Source organism: Quercus lobata, chromosome 5 (genome assembly GCF_001633185.2).
Source record: "Quercus lobata isolate SW786 chromosome 5, ValleyOak3.0 Primary Assembly, whole genome shotgun sequence".
NCBI lineage: Eukaryota > Viridiplantae > Streptophyta > Magnoliopsida > Fagales > Fagaceae > Quercus > Quercus lobata.
This window is the reverse complement of record NC_044908.1, coordinates 82,872,682-82,886,236: the sequence shown is the minus strand read 5'-3', so window position 1 is coordinate 82,886,236 and position 13,555 is coordinate 82,872,682. Positions and strand designations below refer to the sequence as shown.

General features: G+C 33.3%; 1 protein-coding gene and 1 long non-coding RNA gene across 2 annotated transcripts; both read left to right on the top strand.

Moving 5' to 3' along the window:
• The first annotated feature begins 1,747 nt into the window (after positions 1–1,747).
• LOC115991305 lies at positions 1,748–3,526 on the top strand. The gene is made up of 6 exons (XM_031115013.1): positions 1,748–1,817; positions 2,328–2,432; positions 2,524–2,668; positions 2,771–2,917; positions 3,012–3,256; positions 3,381–3,526. Exons 1-6 carry the CDS (start codon positions 1,748–1,750, stop codon positions 3,524–3,526), a joined length of 858 nt encoding a protein of 285 aa, XP_030970873.1.
• Positions 3,527–8,124: 4,598 nt separating this feature from the next.
• On the top strand, positions 8,125–12,757 carry LOC115989352. Its single transcript, XR_004091893.1, has 3 exons — positions 8,125–8,331; positions 8,468–8,587; positions 9,916–12,757. It is a non-coding gene; the product is annotated as an uncharacterized LOC115989352 (long non-coding RNA).
• Positions 12,758–13,555: the final 798 nt, after the last annotated feature.

Sequence of the window (13,555 nt, the reverse complement as noted above, 5' to 3'; positions counted from 1 at the left end):
ACAAAATATCCACAAATTCTAACAAACCCAGCTCAATCCTCAAGCATACCAATAACGACAAATGCAACTCTCACCCAAATTTGATCAAAATACCCACAAAACCATTAACCTAGCATGCCTTACTTTTTCTGTCAGAAAACCCCCTTGACCAAACCTTAACCCTTCTTACCAACCCAAATTTGAACAAGATGAAAACCCAGGTAAAAAAAAATCATAACCCACAAACACAAAGACATGCCCACAATTACATAGACAGAATTTCGGAACCCAAACCCAAAACTTAACCCAGTTCTTTTCAACAATTACATAGAGACAAAACCCAAAGACATTCAACAATCACACAAAGACAAAATTCAAACCCAAATTTTTCGGTCCCAAACTCAAACCCCTATTTTTCAAACCTAAACCTAGTTTTTTTTTCAACAATTAGAGAGAGAGTTGGGTTTTCAGCCAAGGTTGAGAGAGAGGGAGAGAGAGAGAGAGAGAGAGTTGCGTTTTTGGCCAAGGGTTAGAGAGAGAGCTGGATTTTCGGCCATGAATTTAGAAAGAGAGGGAGAGAGTTGGGATTTCGGCCATGGATTTAGAGAGAGAGAGAGAGAGAGAGAGAGAGAGCTCGCCTTTAGTTAGTCCTTTCAGCCGAAACACACCTTCACCCGAAACCCACTTTCAATCACCTCTACCTTCACCTTGAGCTTGGAGCAAGGAAGCTGATACCGGCCAATGTATACCGTATCGGCCAATGCACCGATACAGGAATGCCCCTTATTTTGCATCGGAAAAAAATACTAGCCTCACTAGCCACGTACCGACTGTATTGAAGAAATCCAATTGTTTCGGCCGGTTAAGGGATATCGGGATAAAACATGAAAAACTTTTTCTTTTTCTTTTTCTTTTTTTTGGTAATTTTGAAATTTTTTAAAGGCAAAATGGTAATTTTTCCTTAATCCTAATTCTAACCTAACATAGTAACACTACCCAGCCCAGCATCCCAAATTCCCAACCCTCTTTCTTTCTTTCTCTCACTCTCTCTCTCAGTTGCTCTATGTCTCTCACTCTCTCGGCTTCTCTCTCTCTAGTTGCTTTATCTCTCACTCACTCTCTCGGCTTCTCTGTTCTCTGTCTCTTGGCCACTCTGTCTCTCACTCTCAGGTAAAATTTTTTCTTAATTTTTGCTATGTGAAATTATATTTCATGTGGAATGGTGATTCAAATGATGTGATAAATAACAAATTGATTATTGTGTTCATGAATTGATAGCAAAATTGATTATTGTGTTGATATATATTGTTGTTTCAGCCATTTTATTTTGTTGTTGGGTTACTGTGTTTCATTATATATATTGTTGTTTCATTCTTGATTTTGATTAGCTTGAAATATTGGGTTAGTAATTTACAACTTAGTATCATTATTAATAAAAAGGTAATGTAGAATTACTAACAAATAATTGATGGTATATATGTAGTGTGAATTATGATTGAAAATCAGTCAAGTATAGCATCTGGCCCAGCTGTAAGATTTGAGGATCCAACATTGGCATATGGTTGTGCTATGCCAGATGCGAGAAATAACACCCAGTATATTTTTTGTTGTAAAATCATAAGGGGGGAGGAATTACTAGGCTTAAGTATCATTTAGCTGGGATTCCAAGTGATGTTGAAGCATGTAAAAAAGTATCTGAAGATGTAAAATGGCAAATGAAACAGTTGATTGAAGATTTAAAGAAAAGTAAACAGAAAAAAAAAGAAGAATGAATAAAGAAATTGCAAATCCCTATGATTTAGAGGAGGAAGATGATGATGATCATCATCATGATGAAGGTAATAATGATAATGAGAGAGTAGGTTCAAAGAGTCATTCATCAATTAGTAATTATAACACCAAAGGGAAAGAAAAAGTTGGAGAAAGGTCAAACATTAAATCCTTTTTTGCTCCAAGAACAACTCTTGGTTCTCAACCATCCATAAAATCTTCTTTGGCCTCAAAGCAAATGGTTGAGAAGGCAAGAATGAATTTTGCAAGATGGTGATACCATGCTAATATACCTTTCCATGCAGCTCGCTCTGTATATTATCAAGAAGCTTTAGATAGTGTAGCATCTATTGGGCCTGGTTTTAAGGGACCTTCTTATCATGACTTGAGGGGGCCTTTATTCCAAAAACATGTGGGTCAAATGAATGATTATCTCTGAGATGTGAATAATGATTGGAAAGTTTATGGGCATTCACTAATGTCAGATGGGTGTACAAATCATAAGAAAGCTCCAATCATTAATTTTTTAGTGTATTGTCCAAGAGATACCATGTTTCTTAAATCCCTTGATGTGTCAGGCCTAATAAAGGATGCAAATGCATTGTTTAAGTTGTTTGATAAAGTTGTTCAAGAAGTTGGGGTTGAGCACATTGTGCAGTTCATTACAAACTTCTTACAAGTCTGTAGGAAAGAAGCTAATGCAGAAATATGGGTCATTCTTTTGGTCTCCTTGTGCAGCCCATTACATTGATTTAATGTGGGAAAATTTTTCAGATAGTAGATATTTTCCTATCATTGATGATACCATTCAAAAGGATAAAAAGATTACCAAATTCATATACAACCATGGCAAGGTTTTATCTTTGATGAGAAGCGACTTCACTAATGGTAGGGATTTGATTCGTCCAGCCATCACAAGGTTTGCAATTGAGTTTTTAAGTCTTCAATGCTTGACTAAGTTCAAGAAAGAACTTAGGCAAATGTTTACTTGTGATCAATGGGTTGAATCTTGATATGTTAGAGATGTCATGGGAAAGGTGGCGGCTGCAATTGTTTTGGAAGATAAAGAGTTTTGGTTACAATTTCAACAAATAGTGAAGATTAGCGAGCCTTTGGTTAGAGTACTACGTCTTGTATATGGGGATGAAAAACCATCAATGGGATACTTGTATGAGGCAATGGATAAAGCAAGGAGAATATAAAACCAAGGTTGAAGAATAAAATTTTTGCATATATACCATTTACTAATTCATTGATGCTAGGTCAAATAAACAACTTCATAGTCCATTACATGCAGCAGGTTGTTATCTCAACCTTGGAATCTTTTTTAGGCCTTCAATTAGGAAGCAACAAGATGTTACAAAAGGCCTACTTAGTACCATTACAAGGTTGGTTTCTGATCCTTATGAGCAAGACATTCTTAGTTCTCAAATTGAAGCATATAAAAAGTCTTTAGGTGACTTTGGAATGCCTATGGCAATCTGCCAACGTGAAAAACTAAGTCCAGGTATACTATATGTATCTATACATACATACATACATACATATATACATACATATATATATATATATGTATATATAGTTTGTTATTTGCTCTGTACTAAATTAATACTTTCTTTTATTTTTGGAAGTTGCTTGGTGGGAGCAATTTGGAAATGACACTCCAGAATTACAAAAGTTTGCAATTCGAGTGCTAAGTCAGTGTTCTAGTGCAACTGGTTGTGAAAGAGCTTGGAGCACATTTGAGTTTGTCCATTCCAAAAGGAGAAACGTTTGAATGACTTCGTATATGTTCGTTATAATCTATTGTTACGAGAAAGGTATGTTTTTAAATATATTCAATTTTTATTTTGAACGATTAGAAAATGTCCCTAATGTATGATATTGATTTTGGTAGGAACATTAGAAGAACAAAGGATTACTTGGATCCTATTTTGATTTAATGGAGGATTGGGTAGCTGAGGAATCTAAATTTTTGTTACTAACCAAGGAAGATGTGAATTGGGCTAGCATTGAAGAATCATTAGTAACAATGACTTTGGAAGATGATGATGATGGTGATGTTGTTATTCTTGATGAGGATGATGGTGATAATGATGTTGTTTTGACAAATGCTAATACTCATGTATATCATGGTCCTGATGTAGATTCTCTTGAAGGATGGGAGTAGATGATCCTATGTAATTTGTGTTAACTTAATTATTTGTATTATTATTTTTTCTTTGTATGCAATGAACAATTAAGTTTTCTATTTTTTATATTGTGTTTTTTTTTTTAAAATTTTTTTTTTAGTTAATGTTAAAGTTTAAAACTATAAATAATTTGTTCTTAATTGAAGTAATGTTTTATGGTAAACAAGGATTTTTGAGGTAATGTTTTATGGTAAATAGAGATTTTGTGTGTGTGTGTATTAAATATATAAAATAGCGGTAAATTAGAAACGGTACACCGTTATTGATTGGTACTGAAATATATCGTACTGCTAGCCAAATTAGTACGGTCTCCGGTAAGAGATTGACTCCCTTGGCTTGGAGACTTTTGTAGAGGGAGAGAGAGAACTTGAGATTTTCATAAAGAGAGAGTTTGGAGATTTTGTTTGAGTTTTTACGATTTTGTCTTTTATGTTGTGTTTGGTTGCAAAGAAAGTTTAATAGAAATTGAGAAAGTTACTCCAAAAAATCTCAATCTTTAAAATTCAAAAAGTAAATTCTTTTTTTTAATTTAAATTAAAATTGATAAATTAGAAATTCTTTGTTTTTAAAATTTTAAATTAAAATGTTGAAGTGGCATATTTTAAATACAAAATAATTTTTTAATACTATTTTAATGGTCACGTTAGTATTTACTATGTTAATAGTACACTCCATTTGGCATATCTACAATTTCTGTTAGTGAGATGACGATAGGGACCAAAATGAAATGCGTTTTTCATTTTAGAGAGTAAAAGCTGTAAAATAGATAAATATGGACCAAAAGTGCATTTACGCCTAATTTGTATTATTTTAAGTCAAATTAAGTGCTGGTTTTGCAATGCTTTTCTAGTATATCAATGGCTCAATCTCACAAAATAATGCTGTTAAAGACAATTCAAATAACTTCAATCCATTATACAAATCTTTTCATTTACACTCCAAATACAACAAAAGAATGCCAATTTTACAAAGGATAAAGACTACCACAAGCTAATCCACATAGTTTTACATATGTTTTGGGGCGTGTGCAAAATTGTGTAGATTAAAATGTGCAATAAATATCACTCTTTTACAAATCTATATCTATATCTATATCTATATTTTATATTATTATCTATATATATATAAAACCGAAACTTTTGAAGCTCCCACAATTTTCCACGTCAGCACAATTTAAAAAAAAAAAAAAAACAAAACAAAACAAAAAACATAATAAAACTTTTCTAAAACCCGATGCTCTGCCTTTCCCTTTCACGATGCTCTGCCTTCTCTTCCTCCAAAACGCAGATCCATAGCCAAACCCAATATAGCTTTCTCCTTCCTCTAAAACACAGATTCACAGCCAAACCCAATATAGCTCTCTACCGTTCCCCCACCACTCATCTGTCCTGATTGAACTTTCTGCTTCCTTTCATTACCATCTCCCTTCATACCACAAGCCCAATACAAACCAAAACCACCCACATCTTCTAAGAGGGAAAAAAAAATCTGAAATTTCGGCATTTTGGCTGAAATACTCTTTCCAGGCCAAAATAAAAAGCTAGCCTTATTTGCTGATTTGCTCGATTCCGTGTACTTGATCTCAGATGATCATGGGGAATGAGTAGGTCTGATTGTTATGAGGTACTCAACACTATTGTGATTTGGCGAAAAGGTTAGATTTCTGGCTAAAGACTCTAAATTAAAGGAAGGTGAAAAAAGATGAGGAGAGAGTTTGAAAAGGTTCTATGATAATGAAAAAGTAAAAATAAGAAAGGAAGAAGGGTAGTGGCTAAGGATATATGGAGCGGTGAGTCACGTGCTTGGGAATGATGAATTTTTGAAAAGTTTCCAGGAAAGTTGCATGTTTTACAAATACACTTTTATGCTTGCTTATTCACAATAATAGCATATTTAATTTTGAACATTCCTTCATTAGAATTTTATATATAATCTGAAAGTTTAAATAGTGTAAAAACACCCTTGAACGTTTAGACCCCCAATTTACAAATTAACCAATTCAAACTTTATGTCAAACAACTAGTGTGCGGAAAATGAATAAAAGCTATAATATAGAATTGGAAAAACAATCTAAGCCAAATTAAAATCACAACCCACAGCAGATAATAAAAGGTAAAGATAAAAAGGGAAGGAAGATGCAAATACAAATACAACACGCGATGTGTTATCGAAAAGGAAACCGAAGCCCTTGGCGTAAAACCTCTCCGCCACCCTCCAAGCGGTAAACAATCCACTAGAAAATGTAGTTGGGATACATGGACAGCAATAGACCCTCTAAGCCTAATCTACCCAGTGTACCTAAGCCCTCCAAGCTTTTTGCTCCAACGAGGTTGTGCCGAACCTTTTTCTTTTCTAACTTCTCGGATTCTGCTACTAGACCATAGCATCAACCAATGTAGATTGGCTCCTTCCTAACTACTTCCTAGAACACCAAACAGCCCTCTCACAGTAATGAATATGGTGAGAACAAGGTTTTGGAAAAATGCCTCTCAAGGGTTTGATAATGGAGAGGAAGAGAGTTGAGGAATTTGAAGAGACTCTAATGTATAGATTGTAGGTGAATCAATCTTGTTTTACTCTAGGGTTTCTCTCTCAAAATTCTCTCTGGAAGCTCTCTTTCTTTAGTGGGTATAAGGAGTATATATACTAGGGTGAGAAAGGAATATGAAATGTCAGGTTTTTCAAAACAGGGTTGGCTTGCGGCTTGGCCTCGCGACTTGACTGAGTCGCGAGATCCAGTCGCGAGATAACCGTATGGCCAGTTGTCCTGTTTTGTCCTGTAATGCTCCAGCTAGCATGACTGTTCACCTTCTGGCATGCTTGGCACGTGTGCTGCATCTGGCGGCTTGCAGCCGCGAGTCACCCGCGAGATCCAGCCGCGAGTCTCTGTTTTCTTGCACACTCTTGAGCATTCGACACTCTATCTCACTCATTACCCTTACAACAAAACCCACCTAAATACAGGGTTACTAAATGCTGAAATACAAGCAAATTTGGCACGGAATAAAGCCAATAAGATGGTTGATTAAATTCAACCTTACATAATCATTTTTTAAACTTTTTTTTTTTTGAAGAAATCAATTTAAAAACTTTAGCTTAATAATAATAAATAATAGTAATTTTATTTTATATATATATATATATATATATATAAATATATACCGGTGCGTTATCCTAAAATAGTGCATCGGCACACACTGATACCAAAATATTCCGTTCCAGTAGCTAATTCAGAACAACCTTTAAAACGAAATTTAAAAGTTGATTTCTCTAGAATTTTCACCCTAACCCCAAAACCTTCATAGATTGGTGAATTAAAAAAAAAAAAAAAAAACCTTTTGTGACAACTTAATCATAGTTGTGTGTTTACTGTGGTGTCTAAGGGTGGAAATAGTGTGACAATAAAATTAACCAAGTTATGCAAAAATTCAATCCAAAGATTGATGAAAATTTTAAAATTTTAGATAAACACTTGAATTGAAACTCAGTTGAAATAGATCCAGTATGTAATAGCCATCAATTGAGGCTACTACACAAGGGCTTTTTTTTTTTTTTACTCATAGTAGCTCACAAGTTTGAGTTGTTTCATTATTGTTCCTATATACTCTTAATATGTGTCATTGAATGGAAATAGCATTGTTATTTGTTCACTTTCTTCTAAGATTGCTTTCATGTATTTAATAGTTTTTCTATTTTCTTAACTTGATTTAAAAAAAAAAAATATTCCTATTTTGTAGAATTTATTTTGAAGTTAGATCAAGAGTTCTATATTAAACATATTAAAGTTCAAGTGTGTTATCAATACTTTATTAATTTATAATTATATTTTTATGATCTATAAGTTTATTTTTAAAGTAGTTTGGCACCGTCAACAACATTGCATAAATGATAATTTGAATTCTTCTTTTATTGTTGGATTTTTTTTTCATAATCAATAGATTTCCCGTGTATCGCACGGATTAGCGACTAGTTATTATTATAGCAGAATCAGAGAGAAAATAGATTCTTACAATTAAAGAGACGTTGACAAATAAAAAAAGTGTCTATTTAAAATTCAGACACGTTTAAATTAAAAAACGATACATTACATTGTTTGGTAACATTAAGCGATAAACTATAACGTTTCACTGCGTAAAAATACTGTTTGGAGCCCTCTTGGTATAAAAGGAAATTAACCGATTAAAAAAAAAAAAAAACAAACAAACAAAGATTGTTACACGGAGAAAGGAGAGAGAGATCGAGAGAAAAGAGACTGAAATAGAGAGACAGAGACAGAGAGAAGGGCGCCACCCAGATCTTCTGCCATCAGTATCACCGTAAGGGCGCTTCCCAGATCTTCTGCCATCACCGTAAGCCACCACTCACTATCCTACTATCGGAATCGCTACTGGTAAAGTTTTGTTTTAAATTTAAAAATTTAGGGGTTTTGGTTTTTATTTGGAGAATCAATTGGGTGTTAATTATGATTTAGATTGGTATTTTGGGTCAGATTTGGTTTTGATTAATAGATTGGTATTTTGGGTCAGAAATAGAGAGAGGCAATGAAACAGAGAGAGGCGATGAAATAGGAAGAGGATGAGGCCTGGGACACGGAGAAAGAAACAGAGAAAGAGGCAGAACAGTGAACACTGCATCGATTTGGCACCGTACATTGTTTTTTTTTTTTTTTTTTTTCCATTTTTTAGATTTGGGTATGAAATGTTACTTTTTGATTGAGTGTTTTTGTTGGATAGGTTTAGATTTGATTTGGGTTTTTGGATCCTCTGTCAAAACTTTTTTTTTTTTTTTCAATTTTAAATATGATTTAGTCTTTTAAAAGACTTGATTTTGGTTTAGGGTTACGTTTTTGGTCCAGCACCACCCATCTCCGGCTCCATTCAACCACAACCTCAACATACGCGCAACAATTTGCCTCTCCCTCTTTTATTTTCTTCTCACAAAACCTAAACCCAATGCATCAAACTTCTAATCTACTTCTTCCTCCAGCAACGTTTCCATCTGCTCCTCCTCCTTCTGGACGGCGTCCGCTCACCAAGTTGAGTTTATCATTAGTTTTGAGTGAACTTCTGGCTCACCAAGTTAAGTTTATCATTAGTTTTGAGTGAACTTCTGGCTTTATGGGTTTAGTATTTAATTGGGTTTTATGAGTTTTGTGTGTTTGTAGTGGAAATTTGAGGTTTTTAATTCATAGATTTACTGAGATTTATAGTGAATTATTCAATAGTTTGATTAGCTTAATTTTTACTTTAAATAATTGAAAAATTATGCTTATCACCTTAAATAACCCCTAAATCCTAGATCTCTACAGATGGAGAAAGAAGGTTTAGTGAGGACTTGGGGATTTTTACATACTAATATTGCCAATGACCAAATTTTCTCGAATTTGTCCTTCAAATATTGCTCTAATGCATGCCTTACAAGGTTCTCATAGCATAAGAGTATTTAGTATATATTCTTTCTGTACATTGATCTGTTGGTATGGTTGTCACTCATGCACAACCCGTGGTTGAAGTTATAAGCATGGAGAATGGTGTTGTGTGCTATAGTGTTGAGTTTTATTGTGATGATGACGTGAAATATTGATCTCCAGTCTCACCCGTTATAGTCTTAATGTCCTCTGTTTTATTTTTCTCTAGTTTACAGTGGACCTCTGAGGGCTTACATTGAAGGTTTGCGTTTATTTTTGTCTTTTCTCATCAGGTCCTTTTCTGTTTTTGTGTGTGTGGGCCATGCTTGTGTGCAAATTTGAGTAATAAAATTGCTCAACATAATTTCATCCTGTGGTTATCTTAGTTTTAAAATATAGTCAACAAGTTGCAAGTTACAGGAAATTAGAAATATTTCTAATTACTCCAGTATTGCTACAAAGTGAAAATTCGTATCTTATTCTAAGTTGCATGTTTAAGAGTGATTTGGGAGGGCAAAGAGTATTTGATCTCAATCAGTTCTGATTGTGTTTGTTTTGTTTGTGAAGTTAATCTAGGTATATTAGATCGTGCTCCACTTATTTATTTGGGTGAGTTGAAGCATCCTTTCCAAGTTTGACTAAATGGTTGGTTGTCTCTGCAAAAGGTGGGTTGATTCCATTAAGTGCTTTTATTTTTCTATTGCATTTCAATGACATTCAATTACAAACTTTTAAATTGATTTGCACTTACAGTTACTTGCATTTGACTTTTTAAATTGATTTGCATTGCATTTAGGTGGTTTGAATTAGAATTCAACTAACATTTTATGCATAAAGCTGTATTTATATGAAAACCATTTTACTAAATTTAGGTTGTATTCTAATTTAGAATTCAGATAGTTCAAATGTACATTTAAAAAAAAAAAAAATTTGTTCCTTTTAAATGTTGTTATACAGTATATTTATATATTGGTTGCTGCATCATTATGTCATAGAAGTCTTTCCAATTGAATTTTTGGCAGCCACATCTATTTCCCTAATGTTGAATATCACATGATAACGTGTATAAGTTGCAATATCTATAATGTGTGAATGGTGATTGAAGTCTGCAAGGTTTTTTTTATAGTTATTACAAGGTTAACAAAAAAACTTAGAAAAATTGTTGACATTTGCTTAGAAGTTATGCAAACATGATTTTTTTTGCAAAACTATAATATGGAAATTGGTTCAATTTGGTTTCTATTTAGAGGCTATGCAGATTTATTTAATATTTTTTAGTACTAGGTTGTTGCCTGCTGTAATAATTTGATGTTAAGCAAGGCTTTGTTGATGGTGGTTATGTAAGAAGGATTTGGTTCTAGGAAGACTGAAGCCAAAAATATGTAAAAGTGTGGTAGGTGTGACATCTTACAGTATAATCAATGGTGTGGATTGTGGAGTAATTGTAGATTTATTTGGTGTACTGTTAAGTTACTCCGACTGCCATTATTATTTGCTACTCTGCCTCATCTCTTCTCTGCAACATTATTAATTAAAGATTGGCATACTCTTTTTTTACTTCAAATAGTTTTTTTCCCTGAAACTTCTCACCGCCACATTTCCTTTACGAATTATCATATTAAATCTCCAATATACATATGCTTTTGTTTTAAACTGTTTAAAATCTGAAAGTTTGGTAATTTTAACAAACCTTCTTATCCTGTCATTTCGTTAAAATTTAGATTTGTTGCAATTTTCTGTCAAGATTCTATCCATTATGCATTTGTTGTTTGAATTACCTCTGTTTAGACAGATTGATAACATTCACCAGGTGTTCTCAAGAAACATTGCTGGATAAAGCTGACAGGTAAGGACCGCCTAACTATCATTCTTATCCATTTGACTTCTACTCTTTTCAATTCCATACTAATCTGATAAGATTTTTTAATGTTACAAATCATAAACTCAGATTGAATGTAGGTCTGCCAATAATGTAGTTATGTTTCCCAATTCGCCTTTAGATTAATGTAAATGACTCTGCTGTTTTTGTTATTTTTGTTGCCGGAAGATTAGGGTTTTGTGATTGATTTAATGAGTATGATGATATTATTGTATATAAGGGCCAATTCTATGTGATTGATACATTGGGAAACGTTTCGTGGATTGATAATTCGTCATTGAAGTTGGTTCCATTTTTGCCTCCACTATGTGGGTTGGGTAGCCAGAAGCACTTGGTGGAGTCATGTGGAGCTCTCTATGTTGTTGATAGATACTTTAATAAAGAAAGGAGGAGGGTAGAACATACCAACCGCTATGTTAGAGACTGTGATGGTCCCAAAGTGGTTGATTTCAAAGTGTATAAGCTGGATGAAGAATGGGGTTGATGGGAGTTGGAAAAAAACTTGGGTGATCGAGCTTTAGTTTTGGGTAATGATTGTTGCTTATTGATTTTGGCTGAAGAGTTTACTGGGTATAAAAGGAATTGCATTTTCTTCAATGATCAAAATGAAACTCATGTTCTCAACTTGGAAGATAGAAGCTTTGGAGATTTACAGAATATCCATCCATCCTGGCTTCTGTCAAATTTGCTTTAGGCCTATGTAAGATAGTCACTTCCAATAACTTTCTTTTCGGGGACCTGAATTTGAAGCAAAGAAATAGAAAGAGAATGTGTAATGCAACTGTTAGAGAGAAAAGGGTAAGAGATATACAGTTTTCTACTAGAGATGGTTGCTAGAGATTAGTAAGTGTTAGAGATATATTGTTTTCCTATATTTTCCTTGCAGATGGATCGAGTTATCTTAGTTCTCCTAATGTGATTGCATTCCTTGATGTATTCATAAATCATAATTATGGGTTTATATCCATTGGTTCACGTGCACCAACATATAAATGGTCCTCACTATGATGTTGTTTGGTCTTACTGTGTTTTTTTCCTTATTACAGTGGTCTGGAATCCATGGGATTAGAAATCAAAATCAATGGTAGATTTTGGTGATGAGGAGTACAAATAGATTCTTTGTGTTGATGGAGCAGCAATTGAGAAACCTATCACTTTGAAGCCAGAGGAGGAATGGACAGGGCGATTGCAGTTCTCAGTTGTGCCTTCGAGTTTCTACAGTTGAGTACCTCAATTTTTAGGAGAGGTCCTTTGAGGAATGCTACAAAATTTTAAGAGCACAATGTGGTTCTTTTGTTCTTTTTCTGTCCTTAGAGGAACCTTAGCTAAATCTTATGTAATAGCTCTCAACTCTTTTTTGATAAAATAATAGCTCTCAAGTTGTAGAAATTGTGCAATGATACTAAAGATGTACTTAGTACTTTGTAATACCTCAGACTATAGAGGATAGAGGATTGTGGGGAAAGCCGCATTTTTAATTGAATGGCTGCCCCAGGAAAGTGGGTACCAAACCAATTATTCCTTCTATAATATCACTATCTTATTCCTTTCTCTTTTATACTTCCAATTGAAAACATAGTGGTAATTTAAAATTCTTGGTTTAATTCTATACCAAATTGTCAAAAATGGTTATTTATTTATTTATTTATTTTTTCAAAAATCATTATCTTATTCCTTTTTCTCTTTTATAGTATTTTAAAAAAATAATAATAATTGGGAAGCTACCTCTTTATCAGAGCCAAGTTTTGATCCTGGCACCTATGGGTTATGGGCCCATCATGCTTCCATTGTGCTACTCCTCTGATTATTATTACAATTTTTTGGAACTAATATTATTTATTTTAATGAATGTTTCCTCCCTTTGTATTTATATATATTTTTTCGTCAGAGAGAAACTTTTTAAACTCTTCTCATATTAATTTTATTAGATGTGAATTTTGAAAATTTAACTGTTGGATTGCATGTTCTTATTATGTTCTCTATAAAATTTCAAGAAAATTAAAGATCAATAACTATGTCATTAATCAAATCTTTACATTTCAAGGTTTTTTTCCCTAAAATTATGTATGAAAAATAAGTTTATTAATCAAATAGTAAATAACATCTAATTTGAAAGAAATTTGACATGTATATTAAGAACATAAATAACATGCAATCTAAGAGTTAGATTTTCAAAATTCCAATTTAATAAAAAGATATATGAAGACTTTGAAATATTTCTCTCTAAACTCCTTTGGTTTGTCATGCATGTTTATATTCAAAGTTCAAACAACATAAATCTATGCAAGTAAACCATTCAAAATTGTGCCAAAAAATAATTCTAATAAA

What these genes read in the sequence shown, in the direction of transcription:
- LOC115991305 (XM_031115013.1), top strand. Translation starts at nt 1,748, where the DNA reads ATGAATAAAGAAATTGCAAATCCCTATGATTTAGAGGAGGAAGATGAT. An exon ending in TGATCATCATCATGATGAAG is followed by an intron (nt 1,818 to 2,327) that starts GTAATAATGATA and finishes TTGATGTGTCAG; the next exon opens with GCCTAATAAAGGATGCAAAT. An exon ending in ACGTGAAAAACTAAGTCCAG is followed by an intron (nt 3,257 to 3,380) that starts GTATACTATATG and finishes TATTTTTGGAAG; the next exon opens with TTGCTTGGTGGGAGCAATTT.